The 22,810-nt window shown below is 46.4% G+C and overlaps 1 protein-coding gene across 7 annotated transcripts in view; it reads left to right on the top strand.

The window, feature by feature from the left end:
• The window catches only part of MAPKAP1 (MAPK associated protein 1), a 78,889-nt gene that overhangs the window by 33,257 nt on the left and 22,822 nt on the right, over nt 1-22,810 (top strand). For 5 of the 7 annotated variants that reach the window (XM_030286461.4, XM_072936502.1, XM_030286460.4 and 2 more), the window contains exons 6-7: nt 3,098-3,274; nt 10,381-10,490. In XM_030286461.4, coding sequence (XP_030142321.4) covers nt 3,098-3,274; nt 10,381-10,490 — 287 coding nt within the window. The remainder of the gene's footprint in view (nt 1-3,097; nt 3,275-10,380; nt 10,491-22,810) is intronic. The other 2 variants (XM_072936504.1, XM_072936503.1) reach the window with 1 other exon arrangement.

Here is a 22,810-nt window from a genome sequence, read left to right as displayed (position 1 = left end):
CCCTCTTGAAAACAGCTCCATGGATGTTCTTTCTTTGGGTGCAGGCTTTCCCTTAGCTGTTCTCAACAGACATATGAAATGTTTCTGGGGTTAAACACTTGGGTTTAATTTGTCCTTTTCTATGTTCTGGAGAAGAAATATAAAATTATTCACAGATGGTGCCATTTCATTTGCTGTTATTAATTTCTGTTCATTATATCACAAGTTCAGAGAAGTGTCCTTTGTGTATGATTAGGTTATTTTTCAATGAGTAAGACACCACTGATGTCAGTCTTTGGGCACACACATACTTTCCAGGAGCACAGCAGAGCTCAAATGGAGCAGCACCCGTGAGTGGAGTGTTCCATGAGCCATCACTGCCCACAGCACAAGGCAACAGTGGGAAGAAATGAATTTCACTGTCTGCCTTGAAGGATAAGACGTTATGATGTGTCAAAAAGTGCTCATGAGCAAGTAGGCTGTCCAATGTAATCAAATCTCAGGCAGAAAGAATAAAATAAATAATGGAGGCATGAGTTCCCCAGAGCACGTGTCAGACACAGCAGCAGCTGAGAATCGGGGGACAAAGGCTCAGACCAAGGGCCAGAGCCTCGAGATTCCTGGAAGTTTGTTTTCTTCTAGGTCCTTAATTATTTCTCATCATCTTTTTTTTAGCATTGCTGTCTGCCAGTCCTGAAGCAAGGACTGATTTAACTGTAAACTGAATCTCATATTTCCACGTAAGGAAGGAGCTCGTGTAGGGTACCCATTCTACGTTGGCCATTTGTTCCTGATTCAGTCAGGAATCAGGAGAGAGTGAAAAGACAAAATGGGGATCATTGTGACACTGCACTAAAATACATCTGTAGAATGCCTCAGATGGGTATGCAAGGCATGCAGAGTGACAACTATACCTGCTAGTGACACTGTGAGAATAATGAGGAGGTTTTAGACTTTATAATTAGGAGAAACAACCCCCTCTGTCTTTAGGAAAAGAATATATTACTGCCTAATTCCTTTCCCTAAAAGATAGGTGTAAGAGTCTGAAGTGAATGAGTACTAGTTGACAGCTTTGAGAACATTCTGTATTCAATTAGGCTGCCTTTTTTATTATAATTGTATTGTATTTGTCTCTATTCAGTCTCTTGGTTCGAGGAACCCCTGGCAGTGTTAGCCGCCCTGTCCCTGGCCTCTCACACAGGGACTTGGGTTCTAACCCAGCAGACCATTTTCTTGCCAGCCCCTGACAGATGTGCTGGAATGATTCCATCTTCAAAAAATAAACAAAATCCCTTTCTAGGAAGAAATTAATAGTGAGGTGCACAATTCAAATGCATTTGCTATTTTTAGAAGCAGGAATTGAATCTCTCAGTTTTTGTGCTGAACTTGTAAGTTCCCAACTTCAATCTCTCAGCCTGGTGGAGGTTCAAAGTGCAGAACAGTTTTACTCACTGGGCTATTTTTTTTTTTTTTAACACCTGGTGACTAAATCTGTTCAGGAAGGAAGTCCACGACTGAAGGCATTTGTAACCCCTCTGCTCTATGGGATGTGACCAGTGCTGTGTGTTTTCCCAGGATTTGCTGGGAGAGAAGCTGGTGGCACTGGGACCTGCTGGGTGTGTTCTGCTGGCCCGTGGCTGAGCGTTCTTCCAGCTTTGGTGGGAGCTGTGCCAATGCACCAGGACCCAAATGGAAATGCTCACGCTGCTCAGCAGAGTGGGGCAGGGCTGGAGCTGCGATCCCTTCTGTGGGGCAGGGCTGGGGCTGTGATCCCTGGCGTGGGAAAGGTGTGGGGCTGCTGCAGCCACCCCAGAGGTGCCCTGAGGGATGGAGCATCTCTGCTCTGGGACAGGCTGGGAGAGCTGGCATTGGAGCCCCTGCCAGGCCAGGAGCGGCTCCAGGAGAGCTGCAGAGGGACAGGGGATGGAGGGACAGGACACAGGGAATGGCTCCCACTGCCAGAGGGCAGAGATGGATGGGAGACTGGGAATTAGGAATTCTTGGCTATGAGGCTGGTGAGGCCCTGGCACAGCGTGCCCACAGAAGCTGTGGCTGCCCCATCCCTGGAAGGTTTCAAGGCCAGAAAGTTTTTTTACTAGTGTTTGCAGAATTTTCAAAATTCAGAGTGGTGAATGTTGCTGAATTATCTTTGGTGAGCAAATTTGCAGCTTACATTAACAGCAATGCATCATTATTCCCTGTTTTCTGTAATAAATGTCTTAGTCATGACAAGATGCCTATAGATCACCTGGGCTAAGCACTCTCAATAAAGCACAGTTGCAACCAAAGGTTTGTGAATTAATTGAGAAAATTGCAAATCAGGTAGTCAGTGAAATAATTCATTGTCACATCCAATCAATAAACTTTGTAAATCAACTCATTTAATTCAAAAAATGATCTATATAGATCAAGCGACCAATTAAACAATTAGCATACACTTTACAATTAATTAATTTAAGCATCAATCATGCAATTAAAACTCCAAATTTAAACTGCAGAGTTTAGAAACATGCTGCCACGTGCACCTCCAGCTTTACTGCATGGCTGGGGAAAGGCCTGAGTGCTGGCAGGTTTACAGTCAGAAAGAATACTTATTTTCAGGTCAATAATTTAAACTGAAGTAACATTTGAAATAGATTTCAATGTTAGGAAATTATGATTAATACCTGTTTGGTAGCTATAAATAGTTGTTTCCCTCTGGGCTTTCATCTGTGGAAGGAAAGAGGCTCAGCTCTTTATTTCATTCACACTGTATCCGTATCAGTTTTCTGCGTTAGTTCTGCTTGTTGGTGTTTATTAATTTGTGGCTGCTTTTAGTGAGTGAACTTAGGTATTTAGTAAAGGTAAGTTTTCTGCTAATCATTGCTATGTGTTGGACAGATTTTTTACTTTTCTTTTAGTTCATTACCCCACTTACCTGCCCAAGAGCACTCTCTGCTTTTCCAGCCTACAGACACTAAACTTTCACAGTTGTTTGACCTGTGGAAAATCACAGAGACCACTTGTTTGCCTTTAGCTCTGAAGAGTAGTCATCATATAAATAAATGAATTTTCAGAAATGGAGAAATATTACTCCCGGCAGCCCGAGGCGGTGCTGACCAGGCGCTCTCTGTTGCAGCGACAACGTCAGCGCCTACTGCCTGCACATCGCCGAGGACGACGGCGAGGTGGACACGGACTTTCCCCCCCTGGACTCCAACGAGCCCATTCACAAGTTTGGCTTCAGCACGCTGGCGCTGGTGGAGAAGTACTCGTCGCCGGGGCTGGCGGCCAAGCAGTCGCTCTTCGTGCGCATGTGAGTACCGGCCTGGCTGGGGACAGCCGCCTCTGCCTCCTCCTCCTCCTCTGCTCCCCTCACTGACCTCACCCAGACTCGGGCCACACCTGCTGGTGATGCTCTGCAGTGAGGCAAGTGGTCTTACGGACCACTTTATAGACCAGAGAGTTGCAGTGTGGCTTGATAACAAAGCCGTGGTTGGAAAGAGAAATGAGCAGTAACCAAGCACACCAGCTGGAGCTGGACTGGACATTCCCCTCCCAAATCCAGAAGGGTTTGGTGAGGGACATCCCCTCCACCCCTGAGACCTGAGCTGTCTGACTTGTAGATCAAGAAGAATTTGCTATGTCCTTATCAGTGAAATAGGGATATATACTGTGCTTGATCACTTTTATTTTCCTTTACTTGTGAATGAAAAATCTCTTAAACCATCAGAAGGCCTTAATTACTAGAACAAAATGCCAGGAGCATAAGCCACTTCTTACTTGGGAAAAATATTTCATGTTTGGAGCTCTTGAAATGAAAATGCTAATAAGGTTTTCCTGGTTATTGGACATTACTTACATTTCTGAACACTACAGCTGCTTCTAGTTCTGAATAATCAGACTTTTTTTTTTTTAATCTGGCTTATTTAATTAGTTTTTATATTCTTTATTGTGTACTGTGTTTCTTAGTGACGTTCCAAAGCATCCTACAGAAAGCCGTGGTCAGAAATCCCATGTGTATTCCCAAAGGCCACATTCACTTTATTCCACTGCATTAGGGCACTGGGAAATAAAATATTCTGGCCCTGGTGTTCACAACTAAGTTATTCAAGGCTGAGATGCTGGCTGTGCTGAGGAAGGGGAGGTCATTGTCAATAGACAACTCTAAATGGTTGCTGATTTCTCATCTGGCAGAAGTGCCCTTTCCCAGCTGTGTCCCTCCCCAGTGCTGCCCTGGGTGCCTGGCTTGGGGTCAGTTTTCTCTGCAGTGACCAGGGCTGGGTCAGGTTGGGGGGCTGGCTCTGCCCTTCCCTCGACGGGCTCCCAGCCTGGCCAGCAGAGCTCTGCCTGCAGCTGGGAGCCAGAGCAGGGTCCAGCTGCAGGGCCTGCAGAAAAATGCAGCATCTTTTGGTTTACCATCATTTGCGCCGATGTGAGGAGCTTCCTTCTAGCTTGGAAGGTGCTGCTGAGGAGAAATAGGACAGCTGCATCATAAGCAGTGTTCTTCTGAAAGGGTCAGTTCGTTGGTACCAGTGTCCACATTTTAATTTTAAATGGCTTGCGATTACTGTGTAAATAGCTAGGTTTAAATTAGAATTTTTAATGTGTCCACTAGAATAAAGAATGACTTGATCATCACTTAATCAAAAGGTGGTTACCTCTGTGAGTTTACATGTGCGTGCTGTCGTATTTTTGTAGGGATTTGCTGTAAATTCTATGTCTTCTTCCTCCCCTGTCACCCTACCGGTGCATGTAATTGTGGTTTTATATTTTGCATCTCTTTTTTTTCCTGCTGGTGCTGAAGTACTTCAGCTGCTGCCATGTCAGCCTTGTGACTTGTAATGTTTATTAATATTGAATCACTGTTGAAAAATGTTGCTGCGTGTGAGGAGCTCGGGCTGGAGCCTGCTCCACCTCGCTCTGCCCGTGCTGCCGTCGCCGGGCGCAGCGCGAGGGGCCCGCCAGGGACCCTGCAGCAGGACATGTTTGAGCAGAAATAGTTTGCAGAACTTTATACACTTCAACTCCTGCCAAGGCAAACTCTGAGCCACTCCAGTTCATTATAAATACCCAGAGGTGGTGGCTGGGAGTAGCCCGCAGTGCAGTTTATATTCCGAGCTGGATGTGAATGTCTTTGTGGCTGTACAGAGTAGTAAATAATTGAGTTTGATTAGGGAGAGGGACCTCATTATCCCCCCACCTGTGCCCAGCTGGTAGGGGAGGGTCGAAATGAAGCCATTAGCTGTCGCTCTTACTGGCATCTCAAAGAGCTCAAATACATCTGTGTCTTATTTTCTTTTCTGGCACAATCAGTCGAGCAAGCTAAGCAGGCATGACCGAATTTGGCAAGTTCCAAGGACTCTGGCAAAGTTACACAAGGAGAAGACAGAGGGCAGTCGTTCTGGCTGCTCACTGCCCATTAGTCTAGCGAGTTATGTTTTTGGAAGGTGGCTGCTGTGGAGAGCAGAGCTTTGTCCAACATCAGGCACGCACCCGCACACGGCCCCGCTCTCCTGCCGAGGGGTTTGTCAGGAAGAGGCAAACAAAGCACCACATCCATGGAAATACAGACTTCTTGAGGTGGTGAGGTCATACCTGAAAGGCTTAAAATAAATCTGTACCATCATTAGGGCTTTTTCCCTTGGAAATTTTATTATTGGAACTCGACACACTCGATCTAATGGTGTTTCGAGGAGCTGTAGCTCAGCTGCCAGTTGGCACACAGGAAATTTGGCATCCAGTTCTGCTCTGTAGCACTTTTTTCTGTTTTGATATTGTTCTTAAATTGCTTTGACAATAATATATGAATTTTCAAAGCAGCACCTCTGCCATATCCGATAGTTTAAGGTTTGAAACCCTTTTAAGATCCTAAATTTGCATTGTGCATTTGCAAATTCAGTTCAAAGCCCTGGAATGTGTTTTTTCTTGGACTCCAGCAGCAGTCCCCCAAAGGCCTGTTCCTGGTTTGTGCATGGGGTGGGTAATCTGCAAAGTACATTTTAGAATATTCATATAAAATTTAAGACAGTTAATGTGGGTGCAAAATTTAGAATGTGGCTCCCAGGATAGTGGAGAGGGAAGGGTAGGAGGGCACCAGAAGACTTGGTAGAGGTCTAAGGACTGGTAAAGTGGTGTCAAAATGCAGCCAGTTAAACTCAGTGGTGCACAGAGCTATGCAAGGCCAATCTGAGATGCACAAAAGCAGGTTATTTAGGCTCAGAGTAAAACTTGTGGCTGGCATTAGCTAGTCCAGTTCCTGTCACTGTGCACTTTATCTTAAAAATTACCCAGCTTAAGGTAAATCCATTGCATCAGCTGGGATTTTGAGTCTTAACTCTGACTTTGTGCTGATCAAGTAGAAATTGCTATTAGTCACTCCCAGGCACTTCCAGCCATGCCAGCTGGTTATGCAGTGAGCTTTAAGTGCTATAAATTCCACTTCTGGAAAGTAAATTCCACTTCTGTGTTAAAAAAAAAAAAAAAAAAAATTAAAATTGCTCCAGATTGGAAAAGAGCTTTTCAAAAAGCTCTATTCTCGTTCAGGGCAGAAACCTTTTGTCCTTCCAGTGTAGGGTGTTTTATTTTGTGGCAAAAGGGGGGACCCTGCCTGTTCCCGTGGCACCTCAGCACCACGAGGAGAGCTTCTGCCTCTGCTGCTGTTTCCCTTTCCCTCTCCTGAACCTTGCCACCCTGGCTCCAGCACGGAGGCTGTAAAAGAAGATGGAAAGCCAAGTTACTGCAGAATGATCACTATCATTAACATTCACGGGTGGTTCACTTATCATTCCTGACTGCACAGACATGGCAGCCGTTATGAAACGTCCACAGGTGTAGCACGATGATACATATTACATTGTGCCACAATGGATTTATGTATTCTGTAACAAAAGAAAAGTGTAATGAAAAAATACAGAAGGTAATCCTTTATTCCTCCACTGCACAATTTATCAGTAATGCCTGTGGATGATAAGTGCCAGGGATTTCCTTTGCTTGATTTAACCTTGTCACCCAGGTATGTTTTTGCAAAATGACAGAAAATACAACCTAAGGAATTTCTTTGGCTTCCAATTTGCCAGCAGCAGTTTTAATTGATTGACCAGCATCTGCTTGTCTGTCCTATTTTCAGTGTGTTGACCTAAAGTAAGGGTATTGCACCTTAGCAGAGTGAGGTAGAGCGCATCGTTTGTGGTTGCTATTAAGGATTGCTGGGACTGGGTTGAGTGAGGACAGTCCATGCCCATGGGCAGTGCAGAGCAAGCCGGGGATGGTGAGCTGAGGTGGGGTGTGTTTCTCCAGCACAAACTCCTGTGCTGCAGTCACACAAGGCAGGGTGTGGTGGGTTGCAGAAGCTCCAGTGCTGACCACGGCTCTGGGATGCCCTGGCAGCGAGTCCAGCGCCAGAACAGGGAGAAGGGGCCTTAAAATAAACCACAACAAGCTCCACCTCAACGTGAAGGAGAACTTCTTTCCATGGAGGGTGGCAGAGCCCTGGAACAGCTGCCCAGGGAGGGGCTGGAGTCTCCCTCTCTGGAGACATCCCAACCCCACCCGGACACGTTCCTGTGTCCCCTGCTCCGGGTGACCCTGCCTGGGCAGGAGATTGGACAGGGTGATCTCCAGAGGTCACTCCCAGCAGCTTCCCAGCTAATCTGTGGTTCTGCAGGGCTTCTCCTCTGGGCACAGAGACATGCCCTGGCTCTGGCCTGGCCCCAGGATGACGGCAGGAGCTCTTTGGTCTGGGCTTAAGTCCACCCGCGGCTCAGATGTGTGGGGTTGCTGAGTGCTGAAATGCTGCTCTGACAGTCTGTGGTGCCTTGTGAGAGGGGAGCCAGGGCAGGGAGGGGAGCAGCTGGACCAGGCTGGGGGTTTGGCCCCTCTGGCTCTGCTCCAGAGCAAACAGCCAAGAGTTTACAAAAGCGGGGCGCGCTCTGCGTCCCACCGCTCCTGCCAAGCGCTCACTCACGGCTCGCACACTAAATATAGCAAAACACAGAGGCTTTCTTATTTTGCTTTGATCAGTAACATAAACTTTCCGAGATTGTTCTGGGATGAGATCCAGCTTCTGAGGCAAAGAATGGCCGTGGCTCGGGCAGGGGTTAGTAATGGAGTGTCAGGGAAATCAGTCTGACAGTTCTCAGGCCAGCTGCTCAATGGAAAGAATCGGCTGAGCCGGGACGGCCGGAACACAGGCGGATCGCAGCAGCCTGTGCTCTTTAGCAGCTGAAGTGTCAGCAACTGAGACAGAACCTTCCCTTTTTGGGACGTTCCTGATCCCTGGGCGTGACCAGCCCTGAGCTGGGGCCATCTGCTGATGGCCACTCTGTGCCCAGTGGGAAGGGGGCTGCAGACCCTGCTCTCTTTGGGGTGAAAAATGTTGAAAAGCATTTATACAATTGTGACTCCAGTTTGTTTTGGCCATAGCAGATTATGGAAGACTTCTGTTGCCTTTGCAATTTCCTTTTTCCCTGGAGTATTTTAATTTATTTCCCTGTACTTTGGTTGGAGTTTTCTGGAAAATTCCTGTAGGTATTGCAGAGCATCGTATGAATTACCTGGAGGCACCAGGTGTTGTGATGGCCTGGTCCAGCACGGAGGGCTTTTCATGCAGCACTTAAATGAAACCTTGTGTTGCTTAAATAAAAGCACAAAGGTAGTTTCCTTTTTGTGATTCTAACTGTAGAATAGGTTTTTCACTTTCAAGAATCCACTGAATTTTGCTCAGCAGGTCAGGTGGGACTGAAGCTGGGAGGCTTTTGGGAAGCGAGGGGTTGGCCAGGTAAAGGGCAGGTGTGTGGTGCTCGTGCAGGTCATGCGGCTCCACAGCAGCTTCAGGGGAGATTTGCTCCTCAGTGAAGTGCTGGGGAAGATCTCTGCTCATTGCAGGGTTAGCCTCTGAGCCCTGGGGCTGTTCCCAGGACAGCAGTGTCACCTCAGCTCTGCTCCTGCAGCGCTGAGCGTGCAGCAGAAACAGAGGGAAAAGTAGATGCATGGAAAGGTTGGGATTATTTGGTTTGAAGACGAGTAAGATAGAGTTATAAATAATAAATGGTCTGGAGAACATAAATTTGGGGCTTTTAGGCAGTTTCATTTTGCCAGGAACAAAGGGAATTGAAAATGAAATTCAGATGAGACCAATGCACAAGTGAGGAGAGGGAAACGACGTCTCACAGCACCGAGGGGGCACATCTCCTGAGCCCAGGCTGGGCTGCTGCTCCCAGGAGCATGAGGGGCCCCCGGGCACCGAGCTGTGCCCAGCACGAGGCCAGGCAGGGGCTCCTGCCCCCGTGGCAGCTGCAGTCGGTGCCCTGAGCAGGGAGTGGCGAGGCTCTGTCCTGGTTGGGTCACCATGGGCTGGGGATGCTGACGTGACCTGAGCTCCAGCCTCTGGTCCCAGCATTTGTGTTTCAAAGTGACATGCAATATGGGTTTGTTTTGCAGGATGTACTTGTGTTGCTTGGATTGCTTTTGCCTGCCAGTTGCTTTAAAAAATATTCCAGCTGTGCTGTTCATATAGAGCTGTACTCCCTGATTAAAATTCCTGGTTGCCAGATACGAGGCTCCTCCTCCTGCCCAAATAGCTTTGCAAACCAGTTTTTTCCATGCAGAGCAATCTCTCCGGTGGGAGCCTTCAGCTCTCGGATTTCCCTGGAACTGTCTGCAGTGACATCTACTGACATGAGCCGAGACTGACTGCGAGGGCTAAGGGGCAAAATTTACTGATCTGCTCCTTCAGGGTCTCTTCTATTATATTGTCATCTTCTCTGCTCCCCCAGGGGTGCCCCTCTTTGGCAGCAGAATCCCCCACAGCTGTCCCCATGCTCTTTGCAGTCCTTCCCCTGTGTGGCCTCTCCCCTGGGTGATGGCCAGGACACAGACCCACTGCCTGGGATGTTTCTGGGAGATTTTGTGCCATTGTGTTCACAAAAACGTGTCCAAAGAAACCCCGTTAGGCTGGAAATAATGCATTGAAGCAATACCTCGATCGTGCTGCAAGGTTGCTGTCACTGAGGGGTGTTCTGCCACTTGTCCCTAATGGTTTGTTACGTGTGGGACACGGATGAAAATGCCACTGCAAACTGCTTCCCTGTTTGTGCTGCAAAACAGACAGGAGATGAGGAGTGAGGAGCCCCCCAGGTACACTGGCTCATTTTTCTCTTCTAATGCTGAATGCCAAGTGATCAAAAATAACAATAAATTAGGAAAATCCTTATACTCCTTGTCTTGAATCTCAACCCATTTTGGCTGGTTTTGTCTCTGCCTTGCTAAGGCAGTTTGCTTGGTTTCTCCTTTTAACTTCCCTTTCCAGCCCAAGTTCGTTAACCGTGTGCCTAACGAGTGCTTTGCTTGAAGCTAACGAGGGCTGCGGGGAGCTGCCAGTGATGATTGTTTTGTAAAACTGCATGTGCATCTGTCTTGCAGAAATGCTGCTCATGGATTCTCACTTATTCAGGTGGACAGTATGAAGGTCACCATGAAGGATATCTTACAAAAGGCCTTAAAGAGAAGGAAGGGATCACAGAGAGGCTCAGGTGGGTTATTTATCGTATTTTCTAGAGGGCAGGGTGTTTTCTCTATGAGTATATTTTATATCTCTTTTTGACAGTTGTGAACGTTGCTCAGGTTTTGGGGGGTTGTGTCCCAGCCCCGCTCACAGCAGTTCTGTGCACAGGTCTGTGTTCTCCGTGCTGGCACAGAGCTGGCAGTGCAGGAGCTGCATAATGTTTTCTGCAGAGCAGTATATCTATTCCTGCAAATATTTATTTATGATAACAAAGCCATTTGCATTCAAGACCAGTTCATGGTAATTTGGGATGATGGGTAGAAGTACAGCAAGTCCAGCCCATGATAGAGTTTGTATATATACTTCTAATTTATGTAAGAAAATTATGCTTAGTGTGATTTTAAATAATTTCAAGGATTCATTGTTACACGTAGTGAAAAATTTACTTTCTGCAATGTTATCAAAATAGTGCTGGTATAGTTAAGGCATATGAACACTTAAAAAAGGAAAATGTACAGCGCTTGTATTTCTATTTTAGACAATGTTTTTCTGGGGGGTAGATGTGCATTCACATATATGTTAGTGCATATATTTCGGAAGTATAAGGCTGAGAGATCTTTCCAGCAACAAGAAATAATTACTGAGAGAAATTGCACTGAGTCTTGTCACGCAACAAAGGAACTTTAATATAAACCCATCTATATAGTGGGAAAGATAAGGATCTTGTCTTTGTAAATGAATGAAACCTCCTTATACACCCTCAGTTTTAACTATGGGAAAAGAAAATAAACCCTGTTCTCCTTAGAAAAAGTAGTTCAATGCAGTTTTTAAATGCGTGTATAATCTGTCATGGATTTAATTAGCTATCTTCAGATGAGAGCTGAAGTTTTAATAAAAGTTAGAAGAGATAACACAGTGAAGGACACGGATGAGCTGTCTCAAGGCCATATTCCAAGGGAACGATAAGAGCTGTAAAAAATGGCAGAGAAGAGCAATTGAATGGAGCAATGAAAATCTGATTCTCGTAAAAAAAAAAAGCTGGGGGAGGAGGAGAGGAGCGGTGCTGGGGGGTGGAGAGGAGCCCCGGCAGTCTGCAGCAATTTGGAGGGTGGCCAGCAGCCATCGCTCAGCCCGGCTGCGGCGCCGCGTCCAGATGTGCCAACGGCACGTCCCGGCCCTGCCAGCTGACTGCGCCGTGTGAGAGCCGCCTCTCTGGATGCCCATCGCTGGCCGCAGAGATAGAATTAAATGATGATGATCTTCCCACAAGTTGGGAGAGGAAACAATGCATATAAATCTTGATTTCATCTCAGCGTGAGAAGTCTTTATCCATCATCACTCATAATGAACAAGTCGTTAGCGGCGATGAATGGTGTTGGGGTTTTTTCGAACACCTCTTTTGTTCACTTTTTGGGTGACTTTTATTTATTTCCTGGGGTCAGATTTCCCTTCCCTGAAGGGAGGTTGCTAAAGGATTCACTTAGCTCAGTCTTTAAACTGCTTCCCCCCTTCGTGTAACAGATGTTTTATTCTTTGTCCATTTGAAATTTGATTCTGCTTTGACTTTGTTATTTTTGCTCAGTAGTTTAGAACAGGAATGGACCTGGCATTCCTTCCTTCAGCTAATACATTCATTTGCTGCCTTGGCCCTCCTGCTCAGAGCCCTTTTCAGGAACAGGGTATATAGGGATGTATCAGAAATTTTTATTAACATTAACTTAGCTTATCCAAACCTTTCCTTATTCCCAATTACATCCCTCTCCCAAAATGTGGATTATCAGGCTCTAGGGGGGTGGGAGGGCTTAGGAAGGTCTTGCTGTTATCTTTAAAGCAGCAGCAACTGTAGCTGTGTGCACAGAGGGGACCCTGGGGATCCAGACAGGCTGCAGGGAGAGCTCAGGATGCCACCACAGTGGGCACAGAGAGACTGGAGCAGGAGTAAAAGGAAAGATTTTCCCATCATTCCTCACCTACCCCCAGATCCCTCATCACTGGAGAGGATGTGCCTCTTGCTGTCACTGGGAGATGCAGGGATAAATGGAATTGCAGATCAGAGCATTAGCACAGCACAGGCCTGGGCCAGGGTCATTATTAACCACTGGATTAGGATGTCAAAGTTCTCAATAAAAGATAAGACATCATTTAGGAGAAACATTTCTCCTCTTTCAGCAATGTTTCCTTTAAAGCTGATTGGTCTGATTTTTAAAAAGTCGTTACTAAAGATAGGCTGAATGTGTTTATTTATAGTTTTTGGAATAGTTTAATAACACAGAAATGCCCGTGAGCTTTTCTGCCTGTCTTCAATGGGCCTCCAGATCAGCCTTTTCAGGATAGAGGAATTTATTGCAGTTTATGCTGCTGACAAGTCCTGGTAGAAGCAGTTGCTTTCTGATCTGTTTTCACCACTGACTTACAGGGCATTTTTCAGACTGGTCCTGGATTGGTGGGAAAATGAAAATTTGAGGAATTCCTGTGGTATAGTTGGGAAGGGTTTGTTCAGCATGACTAGGCTAAAACACTCAGCTAGTTTTCTCCAAATACTTTGTTCAGCCAGTAAAGATTATTTGTTGCAGCAAAATACTGATCAGCAGGAGAGAGAAGTGGGCTATAACCTTTTCTTCATAGAAAGGGGCCTGAAAAAGCAGAAGCAATATTCTGACTGTGCCTAGCTCGATTTAGATAAAATTATTGCAAACTGTTCAAACTATTTCACCTTCTTTGCAATTCTCCTTTCTTAGTGTCTCAGGGCTTTTGACATATGAACTCTGACCATTTTAAAATAATGATATTGAGGCAGTCAAGGGGAAGGGCAGGTGGTGAAGTGAGTGGATGTGTTGTAGCTGGGAGAGCCGTGGCCCTGAGCCCTTTCCTGGAGGCCGTGGCTGTCCTGCAGCAGGACTGTGGGACCCCTGCCCCACCACAGGCACCCACGGGGGCTCATGGGGGTCTGGCTCATCTCCTGCCTCGTGCCCAAGGAACCAGCTGGGAGGAGGACACAGGGATGGCTGCAAGTTGGGAAAGAGCCTGTAACAACCAGTCAGTGCTGCATACTGGAGAAGATAAATCTGCAGAGGAAATCATTGAGGCAGATGTTTAATTAGTTGGAGCCAGGCTGGATAAATCAGGACAGGAGCTGTCTATGCAGATATGCCGGTGTGCCTTCCCTTCCTCTGGGCTGGTGTCACTGCCTTTAAAAACAAACTGCTCTTTTTGCTGAGGAGAGGAGCAGCAGAAGGAGTCATGCAGCCTCTCCCTTACTGTAATGGATTCCCCTGTGTACACTCATAAAATAGAAAATGTAATTGATGTTTTCTTATGGTAATGAAAACTAACGAAGTCGAATACTTTATCATCAATTTGTTTAACCTATTGCGTGCTCAGCAGCGTGTATTGCACAGGCATATTTCATGGGAGGGCTGGAAAAAAACACTGCAGTTGTGGGATGAGCTTCTAGGGGAGACTGCTCCAGTCCAGGATGGGACACCTTGAGGGGGCTCAGGGCCATTGCTCATGCAAGAGGCTTTTCTGAAAATAGCTCAGACAGGAGGGAAGGAGCCCGAGGATGGGGTGATGTCCCAGCCACAGAGAGGGGAGCTGGAAGCTCCATCAGTGCCACAGGACCTGCTGGGTACAGCACAGGCCTGGCACTGCTCAGGCACTGGGATAACAACCCTTGAAGAACCCTCGTGCCCAGAGGTGGTTTAAGGATTGCTTTGTGTAATCCTGCCATGACTAGATCTCCTTTCTTTGAGCACTTCAGCAGCTGATGGTGTAAATATAAAATCTCTCTGCATTGTGGCAGATCTGCAGAAAAGAACTCGTGTGCTGGAGATTGGGAGCATAAGAACTTCCTGTTCTCCTTGAATTTATCAGTAAAAATGTCAGATACTGTGCTGTCTGGATTTTGAACAGCTCTAATAACTGAGTCCTGAAAAGCTGTTTTAGAAGGTGAGATTTGGGTGTTTTAGTACTCGGGATAATTCTGCTCCCCAGAGATCAGTAACAGCCTTAACATTAACTTCTGGAGCAGGTAGCTGTTGGGCATGCCTGAAAATCCCACCTTGGGCTTGGCAGAGGAAGGTTTGTAGGTCGTACAGATCATGTTGCAGAGCTGTAAAACACCATTTCCCCTAGAACTTGATTTGCTTCAGTGGGAAATGATTTTCCTGCTCAGTCAGTCTGGTGTGTGTTTCTGCTGGTCTTACTTTCACCAGTACTCATGTGTTACCCCATTAACATGTAAGAAATCTGGGTTGTGGTAGATGTGCACTGTAAATCCTGCTTTTTTAGGGAGGCTCAGTGGGACCAAGGCAGGCACAGTTCTTTCAGCCCATGCTCTGATCCCAGGGCTCAGCTGAGGCTGGGGCTGACAGCAGCCCACAGTGTGCAGCAGGCAAGGAGATCTTATCAGGCTTTTTATATCTGCACCAAAGCCTGCACTCAATATTCCCTAGAAAATATGTTTGCATGGATTACGATTTTAAGAACATAAGAAAGATGGTGACTTCATCCTTGGTACTTCATGTATCCTGATGCCATGGTGATTCTCAAATTAAATATGTGCAGGAACTATATGTACACTTGGAAGTTATCTCCCTGCCTGTGAGCTGTCTCATTCCTGCTGCTCTTCAACAAACATTCCCTGGGATGCCAGTTGCCTTCTCCTCCAGAGCTCGACTGAATGGACTATAAATACTAATATAAAGTAAATAACAATGCAGAGGGAATGTGTGCAGAGGCTTTGTTTTCAAACAAATTAAGCATCGATGTCAGTATATAAAAACCGAATGTTCTTAGAAGGAGATGAGAGACAAAACCAAACAACATAAAATGCTGAAATGTTGGAATAATCCTGCCTGTTCCTGGTCCATGTAGCCTCTCTTCATCTGAAATTTCTAGTGAACAGAGAAGTCTCCTCTGATTAATCTTGTCTGATTTCAAGTAGGAATTCTTTGCAGGGTGAACATGCTACTGATTATTATTTAATAGCTGCCTCCAACTGCAAACATCCCCTGACCAGAAAGGCTCAGTCCTTTTAAGAACAAAATGCTCTACAAGTTTAATTGTTATAAACAAAACCTTCTGCCAACATTGCACAGACGTGACCTGTATTTTCCGTAGGTTAGAGGGAGAGTTATTAGCTCAGTGTTCTGTGAGTTTGGAGAAAGATTAATACTTCTTCGATAAATGAAAACAGCTGCTTTGCAATAACATTCAAGTCCCTAACAGCTGTCAACCAGTGCTTTTTGCATTCTTTAAAATGTGTAAAGTGACCAAAAATAGTTTAAAATAATCTTCCTGGTCTGTTTAAGTGTATTATTTCACTGCCACAGGAAGCTGAATACTAAGAAAAGAGAAAGATTCAAGAAACAGGCATAGGACTTAAAGATAAAAGTCTCTGTATCATATTTTAGTCTCTACACCAGAATCAGAGGAATTGCAGCTGCCAAGGCCAGGGAAAGGAGCCTATTCCATCCCCTGGTGCTGGGAGCACAGTCTGTCACAGACCCGGGGTTTGTGGTGGTGGATTATTGCCAAGCTCTAGATTTGTTCACACAAAGTTCAGCTTGCCCTCAGAACCTGGAGACTCTCAGATGAAGAGTTCTGCTTGGGGCTCATCTTTGTTTGAGGAGCAGCTGGGGAGAAGAGATCTGAGTTGTGTTTGAAAATTCCGTTCCTGACGTGTCAGTGTCAGCACCACATTTAATGTCAAATTTTGTGACTTAAATGTTCTAAAGCAGCTGCTAGAGGAGCCTTGCTGGGGTTTTCCTTCCTTATTCTACCTCGTTGGTGGGAGAGTAGGACAAAAAAATGTCTGTAAAGGGAGGTGTGTGTGTATTTGGATTGCACATATATGTATTTATTCATACATTTAAAAAGGGAGAATTAAAAAGATAAACTATGTAAAGCTGCAGCCCTGTGACAAAAGTACTTCTAACAGATGAACTACAATTAGAATAAACTGTCATTAAAGTTTGATACTGTCATGGAATGATGGTAACTGAGGAGTTTAAATTTAAAAGTAAATATGTTCGAGTAGGCGATGCATATGTTTGCTCTGACTCTTTCTGGGATGGAAGCCCCAGCATCTGTGACAGTGAAAAGCCAATTAATTTGTGTTTCCTTGTGTTCACACTCATGCTCTTCTGCTTAATGGTAGCTGTGAGTGGCCCTGGCTCCCAAAGCTTTGTTTTGGATCATTACAGCGCCCCTGCAGAGCCCGTGCCCGCTTAGGGACAGCTCTACCTGCGAACACCTCAGGCCCTGCTCCTGCCAGCGGGTCAGCAGCTGCCAGCTTGGGTGGGTCAGGGCTCTCTGAGCCTGCTCAGTGCCAGTGCTGGCACACACAGGGCTGTGCCAGCGTTCCCGGGGCTGTGCCATCATTCCCAGGGCTGTGCCACCATCCCCAGGGCTGTGCCACCATCCCCAGGGCTGTGCCACCATCCCTAGGGCTGTGCCATCATTCCCGGGGCTGTGCCATCGTTCCCAGGGCTGTGCCACCATTCCCAGGGCTGTGCCACCATCCCCAGGGCTGTGCCACTATCCCCAGGGCTGTGCCAGCATCCCCAGGGCTGTGCCATCATTCCCAGGGCTGTGCCATCATTCCCAGGGCTGTGCCATCATCCCCAGGGCTGTGCCATCATTCCCAGGGCTGTGCCATCATCCCCAGCCCGCTGCCACCGAGCAGCCCCGGCGTGCCAGGACGGGGGTGTTGGTGTGCGGGGAGCAGCTCCTCGGGAACACGGTTTGGGAATAGCCAGAACGGTTTGTGAGCAGTCAGAACATTTTGGGAATAGCCAGAATGGTTTGTGAGCAGTCAGAACATTTTGGGAATAGCCAGAACGGTTTGTGAGCAGTCAGAACAGCAATGGCTAGTTCTCCCCATGCCTTGGGCTAGTGAGGGGCTGGGTATCAGCCCAGAATTTTTCATGCCCAGCCTCTGAAATGAAAGTGAAATATTGAACCGGGTCTATTTTGGTTCTGTTGGTATTGAATTCATGCTGTTACTGGTTCTTCTGGATCGGCAATAATACTGTAATTTATGTGACATTTTAAACCATGCAGCTCAGCGTCTGGGTGACAGATTTTTGTGTTTGCTTCACCCACTGTGATGAGCAGAGGCTGTGCTGGTCCCTGGTGCCTTCCTGGGACCAGCTCCTCCCGGCTCTGTTCTCCTGAGCCCTCGAGTGCGCCCTGGTCGTGCTGCCCAAAACCGCAGAGCACTCCCTGGTGTCTGCATGGCCAGGGAAAAGCACCTTTGCCCCCGGATTCTCCTGGCAGTGGGCGAGCCCTGGCGCTGGTCAGTCAGGCGTGCCCACCTGGGCTGGCCCCAGGACAGTCCCTTGGGGACGATTCCAGGCACTGGCAGGGCCAGGCTGAGAATGGGGCAGCTGCAGAGTTTAAAATAAAATCTGTGTATTGGATTTCTGCTGTGGGTGCTTTACATTGTAGATCAGACGTGATGATTTTGTCTCAGCTTTTTTTAGAGCTGCACATTGCTAATGCAAAAAGGTGGCAATTAAGTAAAACCCTTCTGTTGATGCTGTGCACAGCCCGGGTTGCTGCTGGCCGTGCTGCACATTTGCTGTTCCCCAGAAAAGCAATCCAGAAATGAAGTGTTTGTTTCTTTTTAAGGGGCTTTTGACTAAATTCTTTAATTTCACTGGCTGTCAAGGTAGTGTTAAGTAAAATAGGTTTGAACTGCTGTAGTTTTTGTGTACTGGACTAGATGTCAGAAACCTTTGCCATCACTGGAAATTCTGTCACTCTGGATTTACTATCTGTTTCCCACAGCTGAATTCCTGAGCGGTGTGATTTAACACCTTGGCTCTCCATCAACCAGGCCTGGCATTTATTTGAATGCATTACACCACTGGTTTCCATAAACTATTTTACAATTGTTTCATATAAATGACTGTTTATTTCTACAAAAACCATCTGTATTTCTGTGGATAGTGGCAGATAACTGTGTGTAAAATTCGGTAATGTCACAACAGTGCAAGTTAAGGAAAAACAGATTGGGCAAAAAAAAAACCCTCTCATGCTTGTGCATAATGTTAAAAGTTTGTTTTCACTATTTAAATATCTTTATTTATTAACCAGTATTTGCATTTGTAATGATAAAATCTTTATTCCACTTCAGAGGTGTTGAGGGGCTTTGGGGATTTTTAGCGGATAAACAGATTTAAGACGTCCTCGCAGCAGCAGGATTGGAGATGTAAACATTCTGCTCTGCAGCCAGTTCCTCTCACGCTGTTTACATATTTTCTGTTGTTTTATTGTCATTGCCAAGCACACAATGGAATCCTGCCCCTTCTGTCATGTTCTAAGAAAGCTCCTGCAGAAGGAGGCCCGAGCCCTGTCCCCGTTCCCACTTTCTCTGCCCTCCGCAGTGGATGGATCCTGCTCCTCCCTCTGCCCTTTCTGTTTCTGGTCCAGCGCTCCTCCCTGGCCCAGGGCCATGCCCAGCATCCATGGGGAGCCAGGGTTCCCCCCAGGCCTCCCCAGGGGACAGGAGTGCCTCGATTTCCCTCCTCCCAGCCAAGGAGCCTCCACACGGAGCTATTTTAGTTCCTCCATCTGCTGCCCATGTGGTGGCAGAGGGAGCACTGGAATCCAGCAGTCTTACACTTAGCACGACTGATACTTTCTGACAGACTATTTGAAATGATAGAAATACATAAATCTCCTCTTTTTTATGACCTTGTAATAGCTGCAACATATTTCCAGCAAATATTTTCTATAGCAATAATAAAAAAGCGATAACCAAAAAATAAATATAAATATAGTTTAAACTCAAGCGGAATCGCGCTTTCAAAGCCCAGGGATGGAGCAGCAAAGCAATAAATCACAAATCCTTGTGAAAGGAGGGACTTGAAATGGAAAGTCCCACAGACATCAGTGTTAAGTGTTTATCAACAGGGGTTTTTGACTGCTCTGCTGCCTGTGCTCAGTTCCCTCTTGCTCGTTCCCTCCTGTCCACGTCTGTCACCGTGGCTCTTGGGCTGCGGCTGCCTAACTGCCCACATTTCTGATCTTTTCTTTCTTATTTTCTTTGTTGCTTTTTCATTCCCTTTGTTATTTCCTGTGCCCACAGAAGCTGCGGCTGCCCCTGGAGCCCTGGCAGCGTCCAAGGCCAGGCTGGGCAGGGCTTGGGGCAGGCTGGGGCAGGGGAAGTGTCCCTGCCAAGGCAGGGAAGGGGCTGGATGAGGTTCCCTTCTGCCCTGAGCCTCCTGTGATCCCGGGGGGCTCACACAGCCCCGTGGGCAGGCAGCAGTGTCTGAGCCGTGCTGGAGCTCAGGGCTGGAGGTGCTGCACCAGTAACACCGCGGTTCACGTGTTGCTCACACCAGCTGCTCTCAGGTGTGGGAGGTGCAGGGGTTGGTGGAAGGGGTTCAAGGACAGACAGGTTTGTCTGGGCTTTCTCACCAGGCAAACTGTGAAATTGTGACAGGAACCCCTAGCAAAGAGCAGCATTAATGGATGGCATGTGAGCAAATGCAGCACACAGGGGCAAGGCTTTGAAGGGGCAGGCTGTGCTCCAGCAGGCTGAGAGGGAGCCAGAGACCATCTGAAAGGGATGGTGCGCTTGCCATGGCATGCTTAGATTTCCAAAAAAGATTTGACAAAGGCTCATAAAGCAATTAAGCTGTCACAGGATGAGAAGGAGGATCCTCACATGGATTAATAATTGATTAAAAGACAGGAAACAAAGAATAGGAATAATGGCCCTTGGTGATTAGTAACTAGGTTACTGGTGGAGCTCCAGTGGAACTGGTGGAACCTGCATTGTTCGTTAATGTGGGGCATGGAAAGGATGTGAATGCTGATGTGACAAAATGTGCTGTTGATACAAAAGAGGTAAGAATAGTGCAAATAAAAGCTGTCTGTGAAGCACTGCAGAGGTATCCACAGTGCTGAGTGACAGGACAATAAAATGAGAGAAGGAATTCAGTGTCAATGGGTACAAAATAATATACATGGTGAAAAGCAACTGTAACTATATGTGTACAGTGATGGGCTCTAATTACCTTCCATCAGTCAGGAAAAGTATCCAGCACCATCACGGGTAGTTCTCTGAACACTTCAGCTCCATGTAGGAGCAGGCAGAAAGGCAAATGGAACATCAGGAACTGAGTCCATAAATCCCAATGTACCCACATCTTAATTGCTGTATTTTGTCTCAAAGAAGAGAAGTGAAGAGATGCAGAAAGGGACGAGTGTGGAAATGGATCAGGCACATGAAATGAGGAGATGCTGAGGAGGGAAGAACTTTTCTGGTGTGGAAAAGGCACAAGTGGGTACGAGAGCTGTCTGTGAAGTGTAGGTGGTGGGGACAGTGAATTGGGAAGGTTTTGTGAGGTAGTTCAGAGACAGGAGGTGCTCACCCCAAACACTGGGGTGGCAGTGGCTCATTGGAACAAGAGGAATACTTTTCCTCATGCAGTGTAAGAAATTCAGGATGGAAATGGCATGGAAATGGGAAATTGAAAAGTGTTTTGGACAAATGCATGGACTGTGAAGGCAACAGAAACAGCTGATATAGCACAGGTGGAACTGGGGTGTTGGTGAGGATTTTGGGAGCTCCTGAAGGTGAAGAGAGTGATATACAGGCATAGGGATATGTTTTGTTGCAGAGACAAAGGCTGTAAAATATGGCCTCAGTTTTCAACAGTTTGGGTTGTTTTGTTGATACCGGTCTTTTTTGTTTAGGTTTGACAACTCCACAAACATTAAATATTCTTTCTATAATCCTTATTTCATCCTAGTAACTAGTTTGGAGATGGAGAGGGGTTTAGTTGGGGTTTTGTTTAAAGCCTGGTTCCCTGTTGCAGTGTTAGTATTGTTTATTGTGCAGATTCACCCCTGACCGTGGCATTCTTCATTGCTATTGAAAGTTAATGGGGGAAAAATTGCATTCCAAACATTTGAACCCGTAGTAGCCATGGCTGAACTTAGTTGATCTCTGGTGATCGGTTCAATTTAGTTACGATTTTTAGCCATTAGGCTGGGGCTGAATGATGGTGATTTGGTTGAGGCCAAATGTCTGCAGAAAATTGGCTGTTTGATAAGAGCCCTGTTATCAGAGGGGGATACTTTCTCATTTACATTTAGATGAGTATTGATTATTTATTTACTCAGAGAAGTGAGATTCGTTCCCAATCTTATCTCTCTAGTCTCTGCTTGTCAGCAGAAAGAGAGAGAGAGCTCCTGACAACAGCCCAAGATAACAGCACTTTGTAGTGGAGATAAAAGTTGGAATGGGCCTTTTTCTAGTCTTGACTGAAAGGATAAGTTTTAAAAATTAGAACTGATGGGTCGTGCTTTCAAAAGCCCTTTCTGAAAGCTTTGCAGCTTAAATGGCAACAGAATTGGTTTGTTGGTATGTGGGTGGCTGTTCCCTTCTGCAGGGGGGACCCTTAATTTGATTATAGGGTGGGATTCTTCCCAGGCCCCTTTGTGTGCTCCTAGGGAAGCCGTGGGTCTTGGGGTCTGTTTCCTTGTTTTTAATTCCTGATGAACATTCCTGTCCCTAAAGGGCTGTCTTGAAATAGCCAGGAGGGTACGTGTGGACAGAATCCATGGTGAGAGTGGCTCAACAGGGATTCAGATGGGAGGGCTGTGTGTGATGGAGGATCACCCCCAGGACGGGTGAGGAGCCCTGGGGAGCTGCCAGCAGCAGGAGAGCTTGGCTTGGGACACTGGCCAGGACAGTCTGTGCCAGGATTTTAAAGGTTTATTTTACAACTGCATTGAACATTTGCATGAGATTACAGAAATCCATAAAATCCATCTTTGGTATTGCCACTTGAAAATTTGTTGAAATTCACAGAGCAGGATTCCATTAGGAGACCATTAAATTATCCAATATTCCTACTACAGTGACATCATTTGAACTTGCGAGGGAAGCCTGACAGTAAAACTCCTCCACAGACTCAGCCTAACGTTCTTCATCTGTTGGGAAGCAGAGGTCATGTAAATGTGGACAGATATTTAAAGCGTAATTGAAGAGCAGATACTCTCTGAAAATCCGTTTGCACTTTTTTATTAATTTCTCAGTATTTGCTTTTTTATTAATTTCCCAGTATTTTCTGGTTTTAAGGAGTTATCCATAAGGCAGGCTGACCTGGTTCCTGCTCTGGAGCTCTATTTCCCTGCTTCATTAGCAGAGTTAATACAGGCTTGACAACACTGGGTAAAACAATTTACCTGATCATGGACTTCTGAAGCTGCTCCAGATAAAAGTGACCCTGAGCCACTGCAGGGTGTGCTGAGGGTGATCCGGGTGGCTCTCCTCAGGGTTCAGCAGCGTGGGGACTGGTCCTGACAGGGGTGCTGCTCTTTGGG

The sequence above is a fragment of the Taeniopygia guttata genome, chromosome 17, assembly GCF_048771995.1.
Source record: "Taeniopygia guttata chromosome 17, bTaeGut7.mat, whole genome shotgun sequence".
In the NCBI taxonomy this organism is placed as follows: domain Eukaryota; kingdom Metazoa; phylum Chordata; class Aves; order Passeriformes; family Estrildidae; genus Taeniopygia; species Taeniopygia guttata.
Note: the sequence above shows the minus strand (reverse complement) of the source record. Positions and strands in the feature narration are given on the sequence as shown.